This window comes from Venturia canescens, chromosome 9, assembly GCF_019457755.1.
Source record: "Venturia canescens isolate UGA chromosome 9, ASM1945775v1, whole genome shotgun sequence".
Taxonomy (NCBI): domain Eukaryota; kingdom Metazoa; phylum Arthropoda; class Insecta; order Hymenoptera; family Ichneumonidae; genus Venturia; species Venturia canescens.
Genome location: NC_057429.1, coordinates 14,903,674 through 14,927,961, shown reverse-complemented (window position 1 = coordinate 14,927,961; position 24,288 = coordinate 14,903,674). Strand labels below are relative to the sequence as shown.

The following is a 24,288-nucleotide window of genomic DNA, read 5'->3' as shown; positions in this document are numbered from 1 at the left end:
GTGCGCGCCGAGCGGGCCGAGCGACGTGAGTGAAGCAAATCATGTTGCGCCTGCGCCTCTCCCCTGTCTCGAGCTCCGCCCGGTGTCCGCCCGTCTCCCCTCTCTCCCACTGGCTGACCCTGACCGAACGCCTCTATCCCCACTCTGCTCTGCTACTACGCTATAGCGAATAGTCCAAACACGACCAAGCGTAAACGCGTGAAAACGTAAACACGCGAAGAACGAAAACAAACTGAACGAATTATCCAAATTCCATTCGTAAATATTCACCGATTAATTGCCATTACACAAAATTGTATGTACCGAACCGTTGAATAAATTATGATCATCCATTAAAATTATACATTATTTGTGGCACTCTAATATTTATATATTAAGGTATTTTTATCAAATTTTAATTAATATTTTTTTATTTGCGACATGGCGATTAGGAATTTGCCCCGTGCAAATTCCCCATCGCCATGTCTATATTATTTTGACGATTGTTTTTCCATTGATTTCTATATATTTTTTTTTTGTCGATTGGGAATTTGGACGGCGCAAATTCCCCATAGTTCATCTTTTGTTGTTCACAGAGAGATTAATAACAACTTTTATCGTTTTGAATCTTGGCGTATACACATTCGTTGAACAAAGAAACGCGTTATCATAGTTAAACGCAAAATTCGTGCTTCACTAGACAAAAATTCCGACAGATATACATATAATGTTATATTATATATATATATGGATGTACATATGTTCAAAAATGTTTCTTGGTAAACAAAAGTGAATGTTAAATAAATATATTCGATTCATCAAGTCACATGTGTATATACAAACTGTTAGTGCATGACTGATGTACATATATGTGAATATTTATTATTCCCGTAATAAAAATCCAACGCGATTTTCTTTAATCGTACTAAGTCATATTCAAGTGCTCATGCAGACATCAATATTTGAATTAGCGAGTGATCAGCACTGCTGACTCCAAAAAATACAACCCGACGCTCTATCTGTACTAAATTCATTAATACTTATAACGAATGGTAAAACAGAAACATTTTTTCTATCAGTATCTCTATGAATCTTCATGTTCAAGCCCAGTGATGCCAATGCAAAACTTCAATGGGGAATATGCACGGTGGGTAATATGCGCCATACCCGTTTTTTGGGATTTTCGTTATATAGTTAGAAAATGCTTAACCGGTAACAAATCGCTGTCGATAAAAATTCACCACATCAAATCGCAGAACCGCGCATATAATATATAGTTTTAGCTAAAGACAAAAACGTTAATCTTGCGTCAATTTACGAATTTTAATTTACAAATGATAATTAACTTTTTTTGGAATATATAATTATTATATTAACGTCAAGTTCTCGGTTTTTAGACGGTAAAGTGACCGTTAGAATAAGAACATAATTTACCGGTAGATTAACAAATACAATCGCAAAACCAAGGCAAAACGACACACCGAGCTTCCTCGTAAATATGTATATATAACCTGAGAAAACGGATGTAACAGGGCGTCGGTTACGGTAGGGTAGGAATACACACGAGGAAGAAGGGTAATGTTCGGAGTGTTAATAAAAATAGGAATTCATAAAATTAAAGTAAATTATTAGAAATAATGGCGACGACGGGACAACTACGGAATCCAAGACAAGATGATGTCATCGAGTGTTTTTTATATCCGAAATTTTGCTTCACTTCTAACCCCGAACAAATAAGCGAAACTTTACTCACTGATGAGATCACTAAATTCGTTCAGGTTATTGACAAGTACACAAACGACTATATCTGGCACAGAGATTCTCTTGTGTTTCGACCCAGGACCAAACAAGCATTGTTGTTGGATAAAGTTTTCGAAGGTTCATCAATCACCGATGGTCAGTTATTTTTAATTTATTAGAAACAACTAATAATGAATATTTTAATGAAAAATGGATTGCTATTCCCTTTATTTCAATTAACTGCAAAATTTGAAAAACATTTCATAATTCTCTTTCTGATTCAATTTTATGATTTTATCGTGCATAGTTCAACATTTTTCCATAAATTTAGACTAAAAAACTTGTTGGTTTATTTTGTATAGAATCCGATAAAATTGAATCCATTAAATGAAGAGAATTTTTATCAGTTAGATCAGTTGAACTAAATTTCAAAATTGATTATAATCTTTTGGAAATTCTAGATCGTTCGATGGTGCCGCACATACATTCAATACTACGCTTCGATGAAGATATAGGAGATGAATGGTTCGTTGTATTTTTAATATTCAAACTGACAGAAAAATTTGAAGGTTTGGTGGCAAGAATGGTCGACGGCGATGGTGAATTTCTTCTGATAGAAGCTGCGGATGTTTTGCCACCCTGGGCAAGTCCGGAAGCTTGCCAGGATCGAGTTTTTGTCAGAAATGGTGAGATTCACGTTGCCCATGATAGAGTGACAAGAGGCAAAACATTGACGGATTTATTGAGAAGCGTTACCGACAAGCCTCACATATCCGTATTATCAGACAAAGTTCAAGCTGCTTTAAAAAAACGTATTTCTGTCTATCCGGCTGAAATACAGAAGAGGAGACACAAAGCACGTGCATTTTTACCTGAAAAAGCTGCTTCCATTCTTGCACAAGAACCAGGATTAATCGCTTGCGCCATTAGAAGCATTGTTAATTCTGATCCTCTGGAAAGAAAGGTAAGAACCTCTTTTATGTATAAATAAAATTTTATCTTGATATTTTATATATATTTTATATTTGATATTTTGATATTTGTTTTCTTACTATATTTTAATTTCCGTCGTTTTTTGTGTAAGTGGAAAATCCATTTTATCGCTACTCATTTTCGTGATAATAGATATTGATTGTTAATGAATTTATTCATTAATTTATAAAAATATTTTTATTACTTTCTATGAAATTTTAAATTCGTCTCACATACTAATCTAAAATTTCATTTATCAAGTTACTTAATGCCTGATCATTGAAATAATAATTGGTTGTCATCGAAATAGTGTTGCTGTGAATGATTGCAATTTGAACAATGATGAGTTTTATTAATTATCGGAATTGCATCTTTCTACAGGTTTGTCGAGCAATGCGATATTTTCCACCGGAACAACGTACGATGGTTAATGTAAAAATGACGCGATGTCTATACGCAATGGCAACGCATTGTCGTTATACGGGAGATCCACGAACCGGATGGAATTTTCCACCAACAAACAGTCCGAAATACAATGCCCACTTGTTGGGCATAAAAATAGCTTGTGGCCTGGAAATGTTGGTAGCGAGAGCTAATGAAGAACGGAGACGCAAAGGAGGAGAAGCAAACGGAGATGAAAAACCGCGTACTAACGAGCAAGCTTGGACGACTTTTTCGCGACGTCTCGAGCTGAGCGGATACTTCAGAGGTCTTCTCGAGGGTAGTCAAGAGAGGGAAAAACTTTTGTCACTTGCTAAGGAGTATTTCGAGTCACAGCTTGGTTCTGTGAAATATAGGAATGACGATGATGAGAGCGAAGCCGAGAGAATTTTAAAAGCATGGCAAAATGTTCAGACCAATGATTTTGAAATGCATGGTAATTCATCGATGTTTTTTGCTTTCATCCGTATTCTATTTTTTTATAAAAATATATTTTGACACAAGATTATTTTGCACCACAGCTCAGGACGAAGCCTCGTTAAGTCCTCCAGACAATGATAGTTGGTTGAACGTTGATCCTACTCAATTGGAAGCAATGTTGGAACAGCACTGGAATATAGGAGACAAAAAATCCGAGCCCAATCAATCTGTCACTCTCAGGGAAAAAGTTCAAGCTTTTTTGAACCAATCGAGCGATGTCGATGGCGTGCACTTTCTTGGGTATGGAAAAAAAATTGTGCTTTCATTCATTAAGCGATTAAGCGAAAGATCATCTCTCCCAGGCACCTGCTTCGGGTAGTCGCCACGTGCATGAGATTTTTCAGAATTTTCTTAAATATTGAGATATTTTTTTCAAGTACCAATCTCATTACACTGAAGTAATGGAACATTTGAATTAATTTTTTTTCTAGGGAACAATCTTGCGACGACGAAGCGCGTCATGATCACGAGGACGGTGGTCGAATAGATTTCGATACGGACGTATTCGATAGTACATTGCGTGATATATTGGACTTGGTGGTGCCAGGTGGCGAGGGAGAGTTCGACGGTAGCTCAGAAGGGTCTTTAGGCGGGGACGACGACGACAGAGGTGGAGAAATGGACAAATACATGCGTTTATTGGGTTCCGAGCTGCAGATGAAGATGGAAAAGGACGAGATAAATGTGCAGAACGATTGCAACGATCCGATCGAAGCTAATTTGATAGAGAGTGTAAAAGAAGAGGAAGGAGGAGCCGGACCAGCCGGTAACATAATCGGTGGTCCGGTGCGAAGGCTCATGCACTTACAGCTTCAATCACCGACGAATTGCGTGCCTCCAGATTTACAAAGCTAATATATTTTTAGGATCATTCGCTTTCGTCACACCATTATTACCGTCGTAAACGCGGCTACTCATATTAACGCGAAGACTATCAAAGTCTCCCTCCCGTTGCACAATGCGTAACGCTAAAAAAAAAAAACGAAAACAAAAAACCAATTTTACACCGCCCAATCTAGGCGTGAAGGCACGCCCCATTCCAGGAGTGTTCAGTAAAGATTTACAGTGTGAAAAGGGATCCATCGTGAAGAGAAAAAGGAAACAGGAACGAATCGAATCATATCATAAACATGAAACTTTAACGCTTAGTACTTAATACTTGATCTTCCGCACTCAACGAAACTCGAACGTTTTTCGTACTGCCCTCACCAGACAACGTACGGAATATGATAACAAGGAACCAGCTTGCATTTGCTCACATGACGATAACGTACCCTTAAGGAAACGTGCTATTAATTAATGTAAGGCTCAAATCAAAAAAGGACCCGTTGTACTTTATTATTTCAGCTCGTTCTATATCGCGTTGTATTTTTTACATAATTTGTATTATTCTTTACGTAAGTTTTTTTTCATATTTTTTTTGTAAATAACAACAATGAAAATAGAATAAAAATGGATATTAGACAGGAGCAGGGTTTCGCGCGTAGCGCTAACGCCGCTCCGAGCTATTTCAATTTCCGCAATTAAAATGCACTTTCGAAAAAAAAAAAACAATGATTCACAAAATCCGACTGCTTCACTCTTTTTTCTCCCTGTTGCGTTCCATATAGAATTAATGAAGAGTAAAAACCTATGGTGCGCTGCTACCTCACAAATGCAAAAATGTGAGTTATTTCAAAAATCGCTTAAACCATTTTGGAGCCTGATTCATTGACTCCGACTGCGTTGTCGAGTTACTTCTGCTCGGGCCTGGTACGGGCTCGTCGACCATTCTTCGTTCTTCTTTCGCTGCGTGGCTCGTTACGTCCATCGACTTGGGAAGATCGTCGACTATTGGCTCTTCAGATGTTTGACGAGTAACTGCGATTCTTTAACCATCGGAAATTAAAAAAATTTAGTGCCCGTCATTGATCTTGAAATTAGGACAGTATATTTTCAAATACGAAAATTTTATTTCGCAATAATTTAAAACAACTCAACTGCCTCAATTTTCTTCGTGGCCAATGTCAAATCTTCTTACCAATTTCTAGTAGTATTATTTGTAAAAATTAAATTAAATTTAATGATAAAATTATTGCTTATATCCGGGAGCAATGCTATATTATTATATATTATATTCGGGAAGTAAATAATAATTTGTTGAAAAATAAATAAATAAATAAATGCGTCATGAGGAGCAATTTTGACTTGAAAAATTAGAGTTTTCATCTCTGTTATAGGGATCACAGGTTAATATAAGTATAATTACCTAGATTTAATTGCTTCAACACCAGCGGCACGGGGATCTGTAAGCTTTGATTCTAATTCGGGCTTCAAATCAGATTGACCGGAATAATAAATAATGGCAGAAGGCACGAGATTTTCATCGACCAAACGCTTTTGACAAATGAGATCTTTTCTCGGTGGTGTCGTATCTGTGAACCGACGTAATAAAAAAATCAATGATACTTTTCTTGTTATTTTTTTGCTTTCTCTAGGTTTCAATTAAAAATTTATAATTCTTACACAAGACGAATTCACTTTCCGGATTGGACAAATATTCTCTAACGAAATCTTTAACCGCCTCAACAGTTTCCAATGGTCCGAATAATCCTTGAAGTACCATTTGATTCGGGAATTGGATTCTAATTACAGCGCGACGATATTTATGCAATTTATTTAAAGTCGTTTTGTTTGCCTCCAATTCGCGTTGAGCGCTAGTTGCCAATGGCGCTTCCTCGAGCTCTTCCCGTTGACGTTTCGCATCCCGTATCAAAGCCTTCGCGTCTTCAACAGTCAGATCGAAAAAATTTTCCGGCAATTCTTCACGAGGCAGTGCTTTCGCGCCTGCTTGATTGAACAGCAAAGCGTTTCTTTCTCCCAGCTATATGTTGGGACAAAATACGATCGAACATTTATTTCATTAAACATAACTAAAAATGGAAGTATTTAGCGATTTGTTAAAAACTTGAATACAATTAGAAATAATGAAAATGATCTAAAAATCAGCTATTCACTAGTTTTTAGAAAAATCATTTGGAAAGATTCAATTTGTTTTCAATTGCTTACAAATTCCATTTTCAAAACGCCAGGTACATTAACATTTGTTAAAGTTCCATCAGTTTTTCCTTCGTCTAGTGTTTTTTTTTCCATTGGAGTAGGAACTTCGTTCTCTGGTGTCGATTGTCTCATAGGTTCCTCCTGTTTCACAGGCTCATCGGGTCGTCTTCCAACCACGTGTCCCGGTCCTAAATTCTTAAATTTCGATTTCTCAGTTTTCAACAATGAGAGAGGATCACTCATCGCCTTGCTAAGATAATTTTGCACTGTTGACGAAGCTTTCTTTGATGCAGAATCATTTTTCCCAGATTTTTTGTTCTCTCTGGGAGCTGACTTCGAAGCTGCTGGCCGATAAACGTGGGCTTGCGACTTCAATGCTTCAGGATTTCTATGCATCAGTCTCAGCATTGCTCTGCCACTTGTCAAACCCAACGTTTTTAAGGTTGTTGCTTCTAAAGTTTCTTTACCATAAACCTGGCAATTCGAAAATAACATTATTATTTGCTACATCCGTCTTACAGGTTTGTTGAAAAAAATTTCCATTTCCATTAAAAGTTGATTAGTCCAACAAGTTGAATAATCCAAAAAAAAAACAAAATTAAAGATAAATTAAACTAACTTCTCCTAACGGAAAATATGGTTGAATTTTATCGTCCAAGAAGGATTTACGTAATCAAGACTTCGATATCTTTCTAGAATTGGTATTCTTAATAATTAAAGTGAGTACCGTCTCAAAGATGGTTGATAGTTTAGATTGTTATCCTGTCATCCAATTTGGAAAATCTGATCTAGTAAAATTTTGGACAGTGAACGTGGGTTTCACTGTCCATTTTTGACAACAAAATTATGCAGGTTGGAATGCACAAAGATGAAGTTCGTAAGAAATACCAGCAAATGATGCGAGCTTGTTGTAAAGTATTTAAACTTGTGGACATATTTGAAATACTGACGTCTGCTAGTGCTCTGTTAATGTTATTTCTTAACATTTTCCACATCTTTTTTATATTTACCTCCTGATGCATATAAATCAATATAGCATTTTCCGTTCCTTGATCAGGACATAATTTTCCAAGAACTTCAGTGAGGGAAGTATCCGGAAGAAAATCGCCCATGACTCTTTGGCCACTTTCCAATTGAAGACCTATTGTAACATTGGATACTTCTCGCTCTTTGTTGCAAGGTACCATTTCGAGCGTTGCATTGTTAGGAAGCGCAGTGAATCGCAGTATGGCATTTGTGTCCAAGACTTGATTGAGATGTCTATACAATTATATTTCCTAATTAGTCAGTGTTATATGAAAATATCGAAACAACTTCGAATGCATTGGCCAAAAAAGCTCAAATACTAACTTGACATCGTATTTTTGAGGATTGTATCCTTGTTTACGGCAGACTTCTTCCAATACCTGTGTGTTAAATTCGAACATGTGTGAGCGCGTATATATATGCGATCGTGAAATGAAACGTAACTACGAAATAGAACGAGAAATCGATTGACTTTCAAAAATTCATGAATCGAAGAAAATGAAAAATATTTTAACAATTAAATAGAAAGTTATTATTTGGGTTGTGCACCGGAATTTTAGTGTTGTTTATTTACCTGTGAAATGGTCGAATTTGGGGTGACTTTGACATTTTGTCGACGCCCGTTTGGTGCAAGTACGGTGACACTCCTATTTGCCGCCATGCTAGACTGAAGTCTGCTGCGATTTGCGATTCGAGTTTTTTATTTTTCTCACCCTCGCCGCGAGTACAGGCGACCTGAACAGCTGTTTTGTTTTTTTTCAACTGCTGTTTTGTTTTTTATAATGCAAGAAAGGGATCACCTCTCTGTGAATTTGGCTTAATTCGTGGGAGCTTTCCTGTAAACCTCCGTGAACTTGGCCGACTGATTTTGGAATTTTGAATTTTTTCCACGTCAATCGTTTGTCGCGAGTCGCGAACTCTGCTTTTTCGCAGTGATTGTCGGATAAAAATTGACGCTTACCGAAAAGGAATTATTAAGGAACATTAAAAACAAAGATCCGTATAAGTTAGCCGATTTTTTATTTTTATTTTTTAAAATCATACATTTTGAAACACCTAATCGAAGCGCAATTGTTTTTGTCGATCACAATTTTTTTATTGATAAAAAGTTTGTCCGATGTTCACTCATTAGAAAAATATTTAAAAACTTAGTGGGATGTCAGCAGTCACTTTTTTCCGAATTGGGAGCAAATTGTTATTTTTTTACAATTTCAAAATATTCCTTCTGATTTATCAACGCTAGAATTTATTATCAACTGACAACTAAACTGCCAGAGATGATTTGAGTTAGTGCAATGATGTGTTGCGAGTTGCGAATAATTGGAAAGCCTGAAGCTTCGCGGTACTACCGTAATTTTTCTAATGATGCTTTGTGTAACTGTGGCGTCGTCATCACTACCATCTAGTTCAGGGGTCATCACGCGTACATATGTGTCGCTAGTAGCATGTAGAAGCTGTATTCGTTACAACATTAAAATGTCTGCGATCTATGATGTGTTTACGGTAATAGAAGAGCCCGTCAAAAACCTGTGTGCTTGTATATTGAGCCTCGATAAAAATAAAGTGAAGAACAACTAGCTGTTACAAATGATCATTAAAATGCAAGCGGAATTGTGGCGCTATGGCCGTCTCCTTTAACCGGTACGCCCTTAGCCTGCCAGAATCTGAGAAGAGCGAACTCGTAGATTCTGTTGACAATTCCGCGAGTGCCTGTTCCAACATTAATACTCATTCGAGAGATCATTATAATACAACCACGACAATAAATCATACAAAATCGTTAACAGTACCACTCTGTGTACTTGGTGAAGTACAATTACGTTTTTTGTGCCCCGAAGACCTTGAAGAAGTCCGAGAACTCTGCGAGGATTGGTTTCCGATCAGTGAGTAATAACAATAACAATATCAATAATAAATTGGATAATACTAATAAAAAAATTATTAATCGAATCAAACGATTTCTTTCATTCAATTCTTTACATTGCGATAACCTGTCCACGTTTTCATCTTAGCATTGCACTGACATTTTTCTGTTTTTTGTATTCAAAATTGCCTAGTACTTCCACTGTGTTTTTTCAAATTCTAAAATAATATTACTGATTTAAAAACTGAAACTGTATAAAAAACAATTTTCACAGTCTCTCAATAATATAATCTTTTTTGGTACTATGAAAAATTTTTATTATTTACTTATCGTATCAAAAAATTTCAATGAGCTATCTTATCATAAAGTAAACATTGAAAATTTGAACGCAGTAGTACTTTTGGGATTCAGACTTCATAAACTGTGCTTCGTTGTGCTTGGCTGAATTGAAACACAATTGATGGAAAATTAAAAAATTCAAATTTATTTGTCTACTATGAATGATTTTGATTAAAAAAAAAATTGAAAAGTTTGATAAGAAAATTGTTGAATAATGATATAAAAGAAACATGGATAGTAACCTCAATCATCTTAAATCTTTATAATTGAAATTCTTTGACAAAATTTGACCAATTACAAAAAAGCTCTGTCGGTAGTCGTAAAATGATGACAATAATCTACTGACAAGACCTTTTTGTAATTGATCAAAATTGATTATGTTCGCGTACCAAAGTTATCAGAGCATGTATAATAAATTAGAAAAATATATTTACATCTACGAATATAATAGTATATGTGCATGCCTGATGAAATTCATATTTAGAAACAAGCAAGTGAAGGTTAATTGATTTACTTATTTTCAGAATATCCATATGTATGGTACGAAGACATAACGAGTTCTTCGAGATTCTATGCTCTAGCAGCGGTCTTTGGAGGAGTGATAATAGGTCTAATAGTAGCAGAAATAAAGCCTTATGCAAAGTTGAATAAAGAGGATCGTGGCATATTGTGTTCGAGCCTGGCTAAGAATTCCCTGATTGGTTACATCTTGAGTTTGGGTGTCCGGCGTGCTTATAGAAGAAATGGCATAGCCTCTTTGCTTTTGGATCAGTTATTGGCGCATGTAACAGCCCCGGAGCGTTCAACCGTAAAGGCAGTATTCCTTCATGTTCTGTCACGCAACGCCCCGGCAATACTTTTTTACCAAAGACGAAACTTCAGACTGCACAGCTTTTTGCCATACTATTACAACATTGACGGTCAGTGCGAAGATGGCTTTACATATGTGCTGTACATCAACGAGGGACATCCTCCTTGGGGAATTTGGGACTGGATGCATCCCCTCTTTGGAGTTTGGGATTGGATGCGCCACTTTATCGGGGCCTTGGCAAATCTGCGACCGTGCAGAGTGCCACAATGGATATGGCAACGTCTCCTCTGGGCAGCAACTCTATTGTCGTATCACAGATGATATAGTTCTTAATGTCGCACGGAATATTTGCGACAAGGATTTACACTCGAATGACAAAAGATACAATACTCCTGCGAGCCACGAACCAATAAGATAAAAGCCTCATCCGTATAGTATTGAATTTTCCATCCGGCAAACGCAGCAACGAAACCTCATCCCTTTCCCAGGGTTTTTTTTCTTCTCAATGAAATTACACAAATACTCGTAACGATGTGGACAAAACGACGATTCTCCACGAACACAAAAATTCGTTGCCTTCCAACGGTGGAAATTTTGATACCAATTGATTTATGGATTAGTGATAAAACTTAATTCAGTCACAGTGACGAAAAAGCCGTCGCTCCCCATCTAAGTTTTGATGTGTATCACGATGAACTTTTGAAACCGAAAAAAAAACTCGTTATTTAAAAAGGAAATGCAGGAAATTATGTCGCATCTCATCGAGAGCAGGATGAAACAGCGTCCGTACACTCATATTCACATATTGATATTTGACATTATGTAACGTCCGTATACACATACATATATATATATATTTATTGCATAAATCCACATATATAGAAAGTATATACCTTTCTTCGATGATAGATGTACATATTATTAACCTAGCTTCATCAGACTGTTTGTAACGTAACATGTTATAAATCATTACCATAGACGCAAATCCTTTGCGTTATTTATCACCCTTCGACCATAGAAATGAGATTTTCCTTTTTTTTTTTTACCGGTCATCCAGAACGATTTAAATCGCACATTCGACCTGATGTTACCAATAAAATATTGCTGATACTCTTTGAGATATTCGGCTCAAGTTTTATAAATGCCATTGAAAAATTAATTTTGACTGAAAAAAAAAAAACAAATCATTTTCCCCAAGACTAATCAAACAAGAATTTTCATTCTAGATAAAAAAATATAGAAATGAAAACAAAAGTCTCTTCGAAAACTCCAAAAGCGGTAAGTATTGAGAAAAAAACTGATCGAACACGAAGTTTCTTTCCGGAAGTCGAAGTTTCAATGGGAAAACGAAATAAATTAACACCGTTCCTCATACAAAGATACCAATTTCATTTTTTATTCGATATATATTTTGTACAGTTTATTTATAAGAAATACCAGTGTGTGTATATACGAAGTTACAAAAACTGCGGACTCCGGCGGGAAGATTAATGTTTCAATATCGTAAGAACGATGGATAAATTGTATTTCTGCGTATAGTGTGATGCACAGAATACCAGAAAATGCATTTTTTTTGTTTCTCATTCGCAAAAGCGGAAGAGTTTTTTTTTTCTAGCATCTAAATATACGATTTTTCAGACCAGTTTGGTATAATCGACAAAAAGTCAGTGAAATTTTCATATGAAACTTTTCAATAGTTCAATTATTCCCATCTGTTTTGTTCTTTGGATCTTTCGTACTTGAAAATACCAACGATAAACGATATTCGAAGTACATAGCACCGATTCCCTTTATGCAGTCAAATAAAAAAAAAAAACTTAAATAAAAATTGAAATTATAGTAAATAAATGGCAAAAAAGTGTAGTGACCACGTATCGATTGTAAAGAATCCGAAGATCGTTTGCTTATATATTAATCTTCCAATTAATCATTAATTTCAAATTCATATGATCTGATAATAAAGTACACAATATATTCCATCGAGTGACAAATTCTTGATATTCATTTATGTATTTAAAAAAATTAAACTTTTAAATAATCGATTGTGTCACCCAAAATAATAAATAATTCTTCAAATTCTGATGCTCCCGTCAATCAATGACTTGAACACACGCTTTCAACAATTGTTCGAAAAATCTTACAGTTTCATGGCTAATTTGAATTATTCTATGGCGACACACATTGGCGCGTAACATACTTCCGGTTATTCGAACAAATTTCGTGCTGCTCAGATTGTTCAATTAAAATTTACATAATCATCGATAAAACCACAGTATATTTACAATCGGAAAGTTGATTCCTTCTTGAAGCTGCACGATAACATCGAACGTATTGTGATAAAATAAAACAATAGAATGGAATTGAATGAATCGGAAAATAATCTGTAAAATCATGAATTTTAGAATAAAGAGTTTTCGTTTGCAAATTCAACTTTGAATAATCAAGGATATAAAGTCAGTATTTTTTTCAATTTTTGATCGTTGAAACGTTTCCGTGAATCAAGCATGCTCGCAACGATTTTTTTTATTCTACAGGAAACCTTTTTTCTTTTCGTCGCTCTCAAAACCAGAATCCAAGTCGTCGCTCAGGCACTTTTTGAATGTACAAGGGCGTGAATTTTGCCTATCGTTTCGTTTCTCTATCAAAAGTCTCTTGATGCTTTCGACGAGATGCTTAAAAAATTGAGGATAACCGTCGTAACCGGGAAATACGTTAACGTCAATAATCGCGTATTTCCCGGTATGATTTTCAATCACGACGTCAACACCGACCAAAACGAGGCCAAAGATTTTCGTAACTTTGGCTACTATATACTCGATTATTTCGAAATTTGGTTGTACCCTGAGCGCTTCATCTTCGGCCGATATGACTGACCATTCAGAGTTTGAACCACTTTTCGATATGTCGTGGGAACTGAAGAACAACGTGTCCAATGATTTACAATCATTGGCGTAAAAATTCTTGAAACTCGGACGTTCTACGACATGAAAATTATTCCCCACTATGAACACTTTGTACAATATAGCACTGTGGTTAACAAAGTCTTGCGCAACGCATGGTGGTTGACAGTCCTTCAAGCCTTTTTCGTTGAAAATCACCATCATCTAAGAAGAAGAATGAGATTAAAAAAACTCATGAATTCAAGTTTAATGATTAGTCACGATTGTTTTAATTTTTTCACGCGTTTTCGTGTTCCGAAAGTCTTATCTCAGAATTTTTCAACAATCAAGTGCACGCATTGTATCTTCGATGTTTGTACTACCGAAGTATAAATGCATTGCAAATTAACGATAGAATTGCTAAGAAAAATGGCTACCCTTCAAAAAATGGTCACAGAACCTTCGACATTACATACCCTTTACAAATTAGCTATAAAAAAAACTTTTTTGTGTCAGAACAATCGCATACTTGGTAAAATAATTTTTTTTAGACACACCCTATTGTACAGTGTACTATTCTATAGTAGTATAATAAAATAAGTGCTAAAGTTTTACAATGCTTCCAAGTCACGTTCAATATACAAACGTTATGTTAATGGATTTTGATCGTAATCAGTATTTTTGTAAAGTAATGCGACATGCTGACTTGGGAATTCATGTACACTATGTTTAAACAATATATTAAACTGGCTATCAGAGCATTGTGGAAATTTTAGACCTCAATACAAAGACTAAATTTACCTTATGCGCATCGCTGGAGCCGTGAGCAAAGAGAGGTTTGCAAATAAACGGAAACTTGATACCGAGCTTTCTGAGGCGTGACAAGTTTTCTGTAACATCTATCGATGTAATTTCAACAGATTTTGGAGTGAAAACCTCTGGAAGGGGGAAAATAAATGAATTAGTTAATCATTTCGTTGTTGGTGTCAGATTCATGGACATTTTGAATTTGCTAACCATTGGAGTGCAATCCTGCTTGTATCAGTTCGTAAGATTTGTGACGATTGTACAAATTTTTCACATTCTCAATAGGATCTATGACTATCATCTCTGGATGTCGACGAATGTATTCTTGAACTCTAGCAACAACGGTCCTTGCCTATAGAAAGAAGAATACAATTTTATCGAAATAAATTCATTTATAATGAATAAAACCAGTTTGAGCTTGAACTAGCAGGAAAGTTTTAGAAGAAATAGATGTATTTAATAACAGAATAAAATTTGTGATGAAATCTTCACATACATCACGGTCACCAGTTTCTGCATGGGCGAGTACATCTGTAAGTTTGTGAAGAAATATATGGAACGGCCCTTGTGATTCAAGATTAGAATCAATATCCACCTAAGAACGAAGCAGTATAGTTTTTGATGGCGTCAAGTAATACGCTAATTAAATATTTTCGTGTTTTGGTTTTTTTAAATCAATTGCAACACTTAATACTGTATGAGTATTTTGATGAATGTTATTCAGTTACGCGTCATAGTATAACAAAAGTACAAACTCATAAGGAATAAGAAACGACTTTTTTTTCCGGAAATTCGAAAGATCCGACCGGCAAATTTCGAAGAACTGTCAAGAATAAATGAATCTTACTTGTTTTAGAATAAGGCCTTCTTTGGCACAAACATTGTGAAATTCGTTGCAATTAATCTTCTGCCTTTTTTTTTCCGATATCCAATATCCAATAACACTTCTTTCGCTCATTTTAACGCGAGAGATTTTCGTTGTTTATTACGACGATGTATCGAACATTCTCACTATCCTTTGTCGTTAACGTCGCAATTCGTAGATTCAACGACGGAGAATTGAAAAAAGTTATTGTATAACTATTTTATTACGACTTCATATTGGTGGTTATGGAAATTTGAATGATTGTTCTATTCGGTTCAAACAAACTGGGATAAATTTAACGAACCGACATGCTTCTCTGCACTGTGCAAGGTTATGTTCATTCACGCTTTTTCAATAAACCCCGCATGTATCTGTACGTACGTATTAACACAAAGGCATATATATATATATACATATACGACTGTGCTATAGTATTTCCGTGAAAAAACGACCTTGAGGGTCAACCGGTTTTCTACTGTATTTTGATCGTCAACGGGTGTTATTCGAAATGTTTGAAACCACGTGTGTGCGGAAGGAAAAAATAGAGGAAAAGAAACGCGTGTATGAGCAGCAGCGTGTGACAACAGTTGTTAAATTCGTGTCGCAATCGTGAAATCAAATCGACACAAAGGATATCGAAGCTTCTATACAAGTTATGCAACCTACTTATATTCTATATGACTATATAAATTGTCTGGAATCTTCTCCCGAATGTAAAATATGTTTATTTTTAAGCGCAATGACGTAACTGTAACGTTGGTCATCGCGTTGCTAATTTTTTTCCTTTTTTTCGATGCGACAAAATATGTCCGGGTACCTTTTCTGATGCGGACTTTCAGTGTACTTTGAGAAAAATTCCGAGAGAATCTTTATTTTTGAATGCCGTTATTACAAAACTTTGAATAACATAACATATATTTCAATCGATGTACACGAAATGGCATTTTCTTCATTGCCGATATATCGCTTTTAATTGCTGTCTGTTATTTCGACGTCCGTTTCTTGAATTTCACCAAGGCTCTGTACAAAAATAAAGAAATTCAATATAATATGTTATTTATCGATGAATAAGAAAATATGTTTTTCGGAAATTTCTTGACAATCATAAATAAGTCAAAGACAACGGAGTAGTGAAAGTCTTGTTGTTTGGTTCTTACGTTAACGGCGTTACTGGTGTTATCGGCGGAATTTGTGTTGATTAAACTTCTGCTGAAAAATATTCTCATAGTATCGGCATTTCTGACAGAAGATTCGACGCCAGGAGCGGAAGGTGTGCACGTGCCCAGCTCGGAAATCCTTATTTCCCCGAGGGAATAAGAGCACGAACTCGGCAAATACAGCTCCCCTTCGGAGTAATTTTCGCCGCACGTGTCGATTGCCTGCAAAAAAAAATGATTTTATACCCTGACTGAGATTAATATCCACTTGTATAGAGCGATCTAAAAATGCATCGTGTTGGAAGGAAAAAAATTCAAACACTTTATCGCTCAACAACTTGACACTTTGATTATTTATTGCGGGTGATTAAACGTGCCCAGAGTCGATAAAATTACGCGAGTCAAAAGATATAATTCAATTCTTTTCTGTCATCAAAATCATTCTTCTAATTTTTTTTTTAAATATAAATTTGAATTATTTTTATTTCTTCATTATATTATTATTTATATAATAACTTTTATTTTATTTTATATTTTATATAAATACAATATATTTAAAAAAATTTAATTTAATTTGAACTATAAAAAAAAAAAAAAAAAAAAAATAACTTAATAATGATAAAAATTGACGTTGTAAGATTACATCTCGAACATTTCTGTAACGGTTAGCGATAGAGATAAAACGTCAATAAGCTATGGCGTATGAAATTTGCAGCAAAACATTTACACTAATTTTTTATTTGTTTTTGTTTTTTCGTTTGATTATCTCATAATGTTTTATCATTAATTTGTGTATTCCCAACAACTTGTTAAAATAAAACGTGCAACGCAGCGACCGCGAAAGGGCTTCGTTTTGTCGGATCGCTTTAAAGGATCGTAAATAAAAAAGCGGTGTTAATAATTTTTTAATCGGATATTTTATATGCCCTACATATAAACTCGTCGTAAATTTTTTGACTTTATCACGATTTTCATAGTTTCCGGAATAAAACGTAAAATCGTAAATTCCTATTAATTAATCATGGAAAAATTCGTAGAGCAAAATGAGATTTTTCGACAAGAATTTCGGTTCTCAAGCCTCGAGTCGATGTAATCCGAGGCTCCCTGTACGCGCGTTACATTGTAAGCCGATTTTTTTTATTGTAACGAGAACTTAAAATTCTTATCACGAATTTACCCCTGAGGCGCGAGTATCTCTGGCAATTGGGCGAGGATTAGTATAATCGATGACCTCGCTGACGCGTGCTGAATCTTCCATGGAATTTTTAGGGGTCGAATGATTGAACAAGGAATTTCGAAAATTCACAATTTCTTCGAGTTTCGATTTGATGCCCACAACACAAAATTTGGCTTCATCATCTCGAGCTCTCGATTCTTTCGCACTTCTCTTTTCGGCTTCCACCGAATCTCTGTTTCCCTGAATTTCGACTCCCGGTTTTCTCCATTTTCCAGGAGCTTTTGAGCAAGCTTTTCCCAGCCACGACTCGACGCATTTCTCCTCGCTCGAAGGCTCCTCGACAATTGTTTCTACCGCGCTGCGAGACTTTTCGTAAAACTCTTTAGCCTTCGAACGTAATCTACACTGCTTGCAATCGCACGGAAAAAGCGTTCCTCCGCACGGGGAGTGGAGGGGGGGAGAACGAAAATTCGATTTCCTACTCGGCGTTTCCGGAGTCTGGTAAAAAGACATTGAGAAACAAAATCCTGTGAGAATATTAAGCTGGAATAATACTGGGACAAGGGGCCCGGGAAATCGGATGCATTTTTTGTCGACAATCGATCAACGGAATTTGAGAGTAAACATACTTTTGTTCCGCCCCGACGGGATCCCTCGGCCGACGAACTGAAACGACAGCGAACATTATTTCAAGGAAAATATACAAAGACAAACAAATTTTCATTTCGTCAAGTCGAGACATAAGATTTTCAAATTTTTATTAAGGAGGGTGGCTAGGGACGATACAATGTTGCCATGCTAAACCATGTTAAATACGTTAAAAATTTCAAAATGATAAGAATTTAATCAAATTTGGCGAACATATTCTTTAGAGTTAAATTTGACAATACAAATTTTTTAAGATTTTTCTTCTACACAGTTATCGAGTAATTGATCACTAAAGTTCACGTGTATAAGCATAGCGTTTCATTCCGGGCATAAGAAATCTGCTTTAATGCGTAATTACTCGATAACTAAGCAGAAGAAAATTTTGAAAAAAATTGTGTCTTCGCACTTGATGTTGAAGAACATTATCACCAAATTTGATCAATTTCTTATCAATTTGACGAACGTAGCCACCCTCCTTAAGAATTTCGTGCTTTAAACTATTCGATCGAATATTACCGACCCCGTTCGAGACATCTTTGAAGATTTTGGCGAGGAAGAACTGGGGCAGCCGTTGCTTGAATTTTCATCGATTTCTGACAGTTGGTCTGCTTTCTTTTCGACACTATTTTCGTTCGCTGCTCTCGTATCTGCGTCCTGTTTTTCGAAACGGTCGTCTGCACACTTAGTGGGCTTTTTTTCTTCATTTCCATTCGATTTCTTCATCGACGTTGAAGTGGTGATTTTGGGTAGTGATTTCTGTTCAGTTTTCGAACTCGCTACGGTGTCTTCAGCTTCGGTCGAAGTGGCTCCAACGTTCGTGGAAACTTCCGCTTCGTTCGGTGGCTCTCTGACCGACGAATCTTTCGGGCGATCCGTAAATTTAGCAATGCTCAATTTTTTTGAACTTCCCGAAGCTTCTTCAAAGTCCTCGGAATAGGCGCTCGAAATATCGAACGAGGTTCGATCCCTCGTCGAGGATTCTGGGGAACCGTTGCCCGAATTTCGATCCCGTGGCTCTTCCACTTGAGCAGCAAAGTTATTGCTCTTTTCGTTGCTCGCTGAAACGACCGTCGTTTTCTCTCTTTTGGCCGAATTGCTTTTTACTGACGATTCGAGAGTCTCGTTGATTCTCGTTCTTTCTAAATCATCGGGCTTGGAAGCGACAGAAAAATTAGCACGACTTTTACATTTTTCTCCGCTCTTCGGCCCCGTCGAATTTTCACATAATTCGGGGATTTCTTCGGCAGCAGAGCTTTCGCACTTGCTCGAATTCCTTCTCGTCAGAAACTCGTCGACTATTTTCGCGCCATTCGAATTCTCGTTTTGCGTACTGCCCTCCGCAGTCGTTGGTTTGCCGATCGAAGACGGAGCTGGAGGGTCCTCCACTTCGCGGGCCGAACTCGTCGGGAGTGCGACTGGATTGGGAGGCGCGGTATTCTCCGTTCGAGTGGATCGCTCCCGATTGAATAAGGATTGGAAATTACATTTTTTTTCGATTTCGCTGATGAAAATCTGAGTCTTCGTTTCCAATTGATTTTTCGCAGGCTCAGCGGAAGCAACCGATGGTTGCTTCGCAGCGGTGCGCAATTTCTCGTTCCCGTTGATTTTCTCGATTCCCGATATTTCTTGTTTACTCGTCAATTTTCCATCGCGGCCGATTTCCGAGCGACGAATGCCGCTGAAAAAATTGGCGAAATCGTTCGGGGTACGATTCGCATTGTCGAAGGATTTGCCAAGCTTTAAATCATTATTCAACGGCGTGGAATACCGAGGACGAGAAATGATGGTTTTGTCGAGGAAGCTTTTCAGAGGCGAATTATTTTTGGGCCCTTCGGACTGGGACGACCGAGAAAAGGCTTGGGAAAATTCGCCAGGCGCTCCTCGATTCTCGTCTGTCGAATCGGAGGCATTTAAATTCGCATTTCTCGGCAAATCTTTTGGAGGATTTTCTCGAGTATTTTTATTTTCCAAATCAATATCGTCGTTCCTCGGTTTAATTCCGCGTTGGTCAACGACCCACGAGGCCCCGCTGACCGCGGGAGCTTTAAACCGATCGGCAACGTCATCGTCGATCGAGTATTCTGACATTAAAAATCCAAGATTCCTCGTGGCTTGGAGCACTTTGTTCATCGTGCCGTCAAACTTTCTCAAAACCTCGTCGAGCTCCCCGAAATTCGGAGCTTCCAGATTAATCTCGTTGAGATCCCAATTGTCCCCGGGACATTCATCATCTTCGGAGGATTCGTAGAGAACGTCCGATTTTTCGAGCGCGGCACGGTCGAGGGTCGATTTGCCATCGGGACAGTCGACTTCGGATTCGGAATTATTGAGAGTCTCATCAGCGCGCCTGAAATTCCGGAAAAAGCGTCGGACCGCTCGATCGAAAATTTCAATTTTCGTTCCCTCCTCGGGATCTCTTTCGCGATGATTGAAAAATCCGTTTGGACGATTTTCGTGACGTTGTAAAAACTCGATGAATGATTCCGCGGGTTTCTCGGGTTTCTCGGTGTTTCGCGGGTCTCGAGACGAGGCTCCCGTGGCCTCGGGTCCTTCGAGACGTTCCGATTCGATTGAACGACCTGATTTGCTCGGAAGGAGGTCAGAGCTCGAGCCCCGTTCGCTCGAGGACACTGCGGCAGGATTTTTCCTCGTAGGAGCCGATTTTTCATCGGCTTCCGGCTCCTCGTCACGCGACTCAGCGTCGACTCTGGGCTCGTCGGCTCTCTCAGGAAGGCGAGGCTCGCCGTGACGAAACTCGTAAGTTTTGACGTTACGTTGAACCGGAAAGGAAGGAGGCCAAGGCGAAATGTCAATTTTTTCGACGCTCGTAATCGTCAGTTCGTTGCGGATGTCGACGCGAGGGCCTTCTTGGACTCCGAAGCTTCTGCTCGGAGTCTGGTCCTCTTGTTTCTTCGAATCAATAAATTTTACCGGCATTTCCGCTTTCGAATTCTCCCCTCGAGGTGCTCGCTGCGATGTTTTGTCCGTGGATCGCGCGTCCCTCGGATCTTGGGAGTTCCGAGTCGGTTTTTCGCAGTCCTCCGGGAGGTTGATCGACTTTTTGTTTTTCGTCGTCGCCCGCTGCGGCGTTCTCTCCTTGCCACAGAGTTTACCGTCGACGAGCCGTCTTTGCCACGGTTGCCGGGCTTCCGGTTTGTGAGCTTTTTCCGCCGGGCGTCTCGCTGTTACTCGCGTGTAAATTCTGCCGGATTCGTTCGCCTCGTGGAATCTCGTCGCCACGACGTCGCGGATGTACAGCGATTCGTCGTCCTTCGATTTCGTCTCTCCCGATCTGAATGAGCCAAATTTTGTCATCACCGTCAACATCGAATCAAACCTTTTCTCGAACGCGCAACGCTCTTCCTTCGACGAAGATTTCGATTTATTACCTGGCGGAGGAATCCCGCTCGGGGCTCGAGTGAACGTCGTAAGCGGCTTCCAGAATTCTCTTTTGAGCTTCTTTGATCAGTTTCTCAGCGTTTTCCAGGGCACTCAGAGTTTCCGGACTGTAGAGCGGGCTCTCCGACGCTTGTGTCTGCGTCTTTTTCTTCAATTTTCGCTGAGAAAGGAAAGATTTTACAAAAATACGATGACGAATGTCAACTTTATACGCGGGAATCGCGAGAAACTTTCGATGGGAAAAAGCTTTTTCTCAACTCACGCAATATTATTATTCGTGCCGTAAAATTATGCGAGCGTTGAGAAAATACGAATTTTTTCTCTCGCCAACCTACCGGCAAATAATCTTGAAGATTTTTCACGTCGCTCCGAATAACGTGATTTACGAGCGAGCCACGGTTGTCAGCCTTGCCAGCTCGTGGCGATGATCGATCCAGCGAGCGGGTTCGCACGTGAGAAACGACCGCACGTTTATTCGGGCCGGTCGTTTGCCTGTCAGCTGCGCTCCGGCTCGTACTACAAAACGATCGAGGCTTTCCATTGTTGTGCAGCATTACGGAAGCTTCCGGCTGTGACTCGGATCGCACGCTTCTGAAAAAATCAGACGAATGGTTCCATCAGAAAATCCGTATTCGCGGATTCCATTTTTTTAGCGCATCCGAAAAGAGCCATCCGTTCAATGAAATTTCTCAACTTATTTTTCACAAAACATTGAGCGAGTCAAAAATTTGGAATTTTCCCACAATTTACTTGGGCGAAATGTATTTTTTTTTTCAAATTCATTCGTGACACGAGGATTCGAGCATCGGGGAAGAAAGAACGAAGAGAAACGTGGACGAAAAAGTACTTGGAAGACGATCAACGTAATCGTACGTTGGGAGGAAATTTAAGGGACTCGGCGAGCCGAAAAATCCAAATTTCAATAATCTTCGCAGTAATTTTACTCCGGGGCTACTTCGTGTTGACTCCCCTGTCGGTTCGTCGACGCTGTTACGAGAGCCGATATTGATTCTTAAAGGGAATGTACGCGGGTAGACTCCGGGGAGAATTAGGATTTTTGAAAATTCATTGTACCGCGTCAGGACGAATGATTATATCCAACAATGGAACAATAATTTAATGGCCGAATAAATACGAGCGTTCGAGCGCGCATAATTTCATTGTTGATCGAAACAATGAGGTTTATCGGAGATAAGATGCGCCGATTAAAGCGCGGACATGGCATGGCGGGGGGCGGGGCTTTCGGCGTTGCTTCGCTCGCTATTATTTCTGGTAAATTCGAGCAGACGGAGGGACTCGCTCACGAGAATGGTGGATTCGCGAAAAATTGAGCGAGGTTGAAAATTCCAGGGGAAACGATTGATCAAAATATTGACGAAAATATTGTCGGAAGACACCCGCGCTCGGACGGTGTCGTCAGGCTTGTACATAGGAAGCGGGGGTTGAAATAAAAACCGGTGTATTGACCCTTAAAGCGGAAAGGTGGTTTCGGGCGAGAGCGCGAGTCGAGGCATTGAGCCACTGCCAACGAATAATAATTGCGGATTGAAAACCGTTTGGCTCTGCGAGAAGCTCTCGACCTGAGAAAAATACGAAGGGCTCGATCAAGCCTCAAATAATTCAGTCAAATGGTTAAAAAAGGAAGAATAATTCGTAGCGACTGAGAGCAGATCATTTTGTTCGCACGAAAGTAGACCCGGAGCGAGTCGACTCCGATAAAAGTGGCAATTAGCACAGTTTTAATAGCACGAATCTATTTCGATCGAGCGCAATTTCTCTAATTGTGCATTCCCTTTAGGTTTCGACCATTCCTCGCTCACCAAGCCTCGACGTAATTCGCGAGTTCGGACTATACGAGAGCTGTCTGGACCCGCTCGATCAATATTACGCGCACGTTTCGCGCGCTCCCGGCTCGTCGTGCTCGCTCGCGCGCGTGATTCGACCAACCCCGCCTGACCATTGCCATTGATTTTTTTCCTCAAACTCTTCGACGTTCTCCCCTTTCTTCCGTACATATCTATCGATAGGAAATGCGCCGTTATCGTCCCGAATTGCGCACCTACGAACGCAACCCTCGATAATTTTCCATCGATGCAGTTTCACTCCAATTTGCGCTCATTCGATGGTCCTCCAGTCTCTTCAGAAATTCGATTCACATTAGCGACAACATTTTGCTATCGCGACGCTCGCGAGCTACCAACTTCAAATGAAAAAAGATATTTTCATTCGATCGAATAACTTGAGCGAACAAAAGTTTAGAATGAATTTGAAAAGATGAGAGATAATTGGAAATTTGACTAGAGAAAACCGATCGTTGGGTCCGAGGGCAGATTTTCCAATGGTGGACTGGATTTTTCTTTGTTTTTTAAGGAGTTTCGGTACAGGCGATACAATGTTGCCATGCTAAACCATGCTAAAAACATAAAAAATTTCAAAAAGTTTAGAATTTTATAAAATTTGGTGAACATATTCTTTAGTGCCAAATTTGACAATACAAATTTTTTAAGATTTTTCTTCTACACAGTTATCGAGTAATTGATCACTAAAGTTTACGTGTATAAGCATAGCGTTTCCATATATGTAGGTATACATTCCGGGCATAAGAAATCTGCTTTAATGCGTAATTACTCGATAACTAAGTAGAAGAAAATTTTGAAAAAATTTG

At 38.3% G+C, this 24,288-nt stretch overlaps 5 protein-coding genes across 6 annotated transcripts in view; 2 read left to right on the top strand and 3 right to left on the bottom strand.

Moving 5' to 3' along the window:
- The first annotated feature begins 1,332 nt into the window (after positions 1 to 1,332).
- ecd (ecdysoneless) lies at positions 1,333 to 4,679 on the top strand. The gene is made up of 5 exons (XM_043428392.1): positions 1,333 to 1,875; positions 2,181 to 2,683; positions 3,073 to 3,568; positions 3,654 to 3,852; positions 4,044 to 4,679. Exons 1-5 carry the CDS (start codon positions 1,617 to 1,619, stop codon positions 4,465 to 4,467), a joined length of 1,881 nt encoding a protein of 626 aa, XP_043284327.1. The 5' UTR covers positions 1,333 to 1,616; the 3' UTR covers positions 4,468 to 4,679.
- A 246-nt stretch (positions 4,680 to 4,925) lies between these two features.
- LOC122415865 (tether containing UBX domain for GLUT4) lies at positions 4,926 to 8,444 on the bottom strand. Its single transcript, XM_043428393.1, has 7 exons — positions 8,252 to 8,444; positions 8,002 to 8,057; positions 7,662 to 7,911; positions 6,661 to 7,125; positions 6,118 to 6,475; positions 5,861 to 6,026; positions 4,926 to 5,480 (listed from the first exon to the last, which is right to left on the bottom strand). The coding sequence occupies exons 1-7, from the start codon at positions 8,336 to 8,338 to the stop codon at positions 5,282 to 5,284; spliced, it is 1,581 nt and encodes a 526-aa protein (XP_043284328.1). The 5' UTR covers positions 8,339 to 8,444; the 3' UTR covers positions 4,926 to 5,281.
- Positions 8,445 to 9,063: 619 nt separating this feature from the next.
- Positions 9,064 to 11,676, top strand: Naa60 (N-alpha-acetyltransferase 60). The gene is made up of 2 exons (XM_043428402.1): positions 9,064 to 9,560; positions 10,405 to 11,676. The coding sequence occupies exons 1-2, from the start codon at positions 9,299 to 9,301 to the stop codon at positions 11,010 to 11,012; spliced, it is 870 nt and encodes a 289-aa protein (XP_043284337.1). The 5' UTR covers positions 9,064 to 9,298; the 3' UTR covers positions 11,013 to 11,676.
- Positions 11,677 to 12,063: 387 nt separating this feature from the next.
- On the bottom strand, positions 12,064 to 15,918 carry LOC122415869 (inositol-tetrakisphosphate 1-kinase-like). The gene is made up of 5 exons (XM_043428401.1): positions 15,225 to 15,918; positions 14,874 to 14,972; positions 14,588 to 14,729; positions 14,372 to 14,508; positions 12,064 to 13,795 (listed from the first exon to the last, which is right to left on the bottom strand). Exons 1-5 carry the CDS (start codon positions 15,333 to 15,335, stop codon positions 13,220 to 13,222), a joined length of 1,065 nt encoding a protein of 354 aa, XP_043284336.1. The 5' UTR covers positions 15,336 to 15,918; the 3' UTR covers positions 12,064 to 13,219.
- Positions 15,919 to 16,086: 168 nt separating this feature from the next.
- LOC122415860 (uncharacterized) overlaps positions 16,087 to 24,288 on the bottom strand; it is a 64,764-nt gene continuing 56,562 nt past the window's right edge. For both annotated transcript variants that reach the window (XM_043428386.1, XM_043428387.1), the window contains 6 exons: positions 21,959 to 22,214; positions 21,614 to 21,783; positions 18,745 to 21,516; positions 18,206 to 18,242; positions 16,400 to 16,621; positions 16,087 to 16,262 (listed from right to left, as the gene is read on the bottom strand). In XM_043428386.1, the coding sequence (XP_043284321.1) occupies positions 16,212 to 16,262; positions 16,400 to 16,621; positions 18,206 to 18,242; positions 18,745 to 21,516; positions 21,614 to 21,783; positions 21,959 to 22,214 (3,508 nt within the window). In that variant the 3' untranslated portion in view covers positions 16,087 to 16,211. The remainder of the gene's footprint in view (positions 16,263 to 16,399; positions 16,622 to 18,205; positions 18,243 to 18,744; positions 21,517 to 21,613; positions 21,784 to 21,958; positions 22,215 to 24,288) is intronic.

What these genes read in the sequence shown, in the direction of transcription:
- ecd (XM_043428392.1), top strand. Translation starts at nt 1,617, where the DNA reads ATGGCGACGACGGGACAACTACGGAATCCAAGACAAGATGATGTCATC. An exon ending in CTGATCCTCTGGAAAGAAAG is followed by an intron (nt 2,684 to 3,072) that starts GTAAGAACCTCT and finishes ATCTTTCTACAG; the next exon opens with GTTTGTCGAGCAATGCGATA. An exon ending in GATGGCGTGCACTTTCTTGG is followed by an intron (nt 3,853 to 4,043) that starts GTATGGAAAAAA and finishes TTTTTTTTCTAG; the next exon opens with GGAACAATCTTGCGACGACG.
- Naa60 (XM_043428402.1), top strand. Translation starts at nt 9,299, where the DNA reads ATGGCCGTCTCCTTTAACCGGTACGCCCTTAGCCTGCCAGAATCTGAG. An exon ending in CGAGGATTGGTTTCCGATCA is followed by an intron (nt 9,561 to 10,404) that starts GTGAGTAATAAC and finishes ACTTATTTTCAG; the next exon opens with AATATCCATATGTATGGTAC.
- LOC122415865 (XM_043428393.1), bottom strand. Translation starts at nt 8,338, where the DNA reads ATGGCGGCAAATAGGAGTGTCACCGTACTTGCACCAAACGGGCGTCGA. An exon ending in TGATTTATATGCATCAGGAG is followed by an intron (nt 7,126 to 7,661) that starts GTAAATATAAAA and finishes TCGAATTGCCAG; the next exon opens with GTTTATGGTAAAGAAACTTT. An exon ending in GCGTTTTGAAAATGGAATTT is followed by an intron (nt 6,476 to 6,660) that starts GTAAGCAATTGA and finishes CCCAACATATAG; the next exon opens with CTGGGAGAAAGAAACGCTTT.
- LOC122415869 (XM_043428401.1), bottom strand. Translation starts at nt 15,335, where the DNA reads ATGAGCGAAAGAAGTGTTATTGGATATTGGATATCGGAAAAAAAAAGG. An exon ending in CAGAAACTGGTGACCGTGAT is followed by an intron (nt 14,730 to 14,873) that starts GTATGTGAAGAT and finishes TTCTTTCTATAG; the next exon opens with GCAAGGACCGTTGTTGCTAG. An exon ending in GCTCCAGCGATGCGCATAAG is followed by an intron (nt 13,796 to 14,371) that starts GTAAATTTAGTC and finishes TCTTCTTCTTAG; the next exon opens with ATGATGGTGATTTTCAACGA.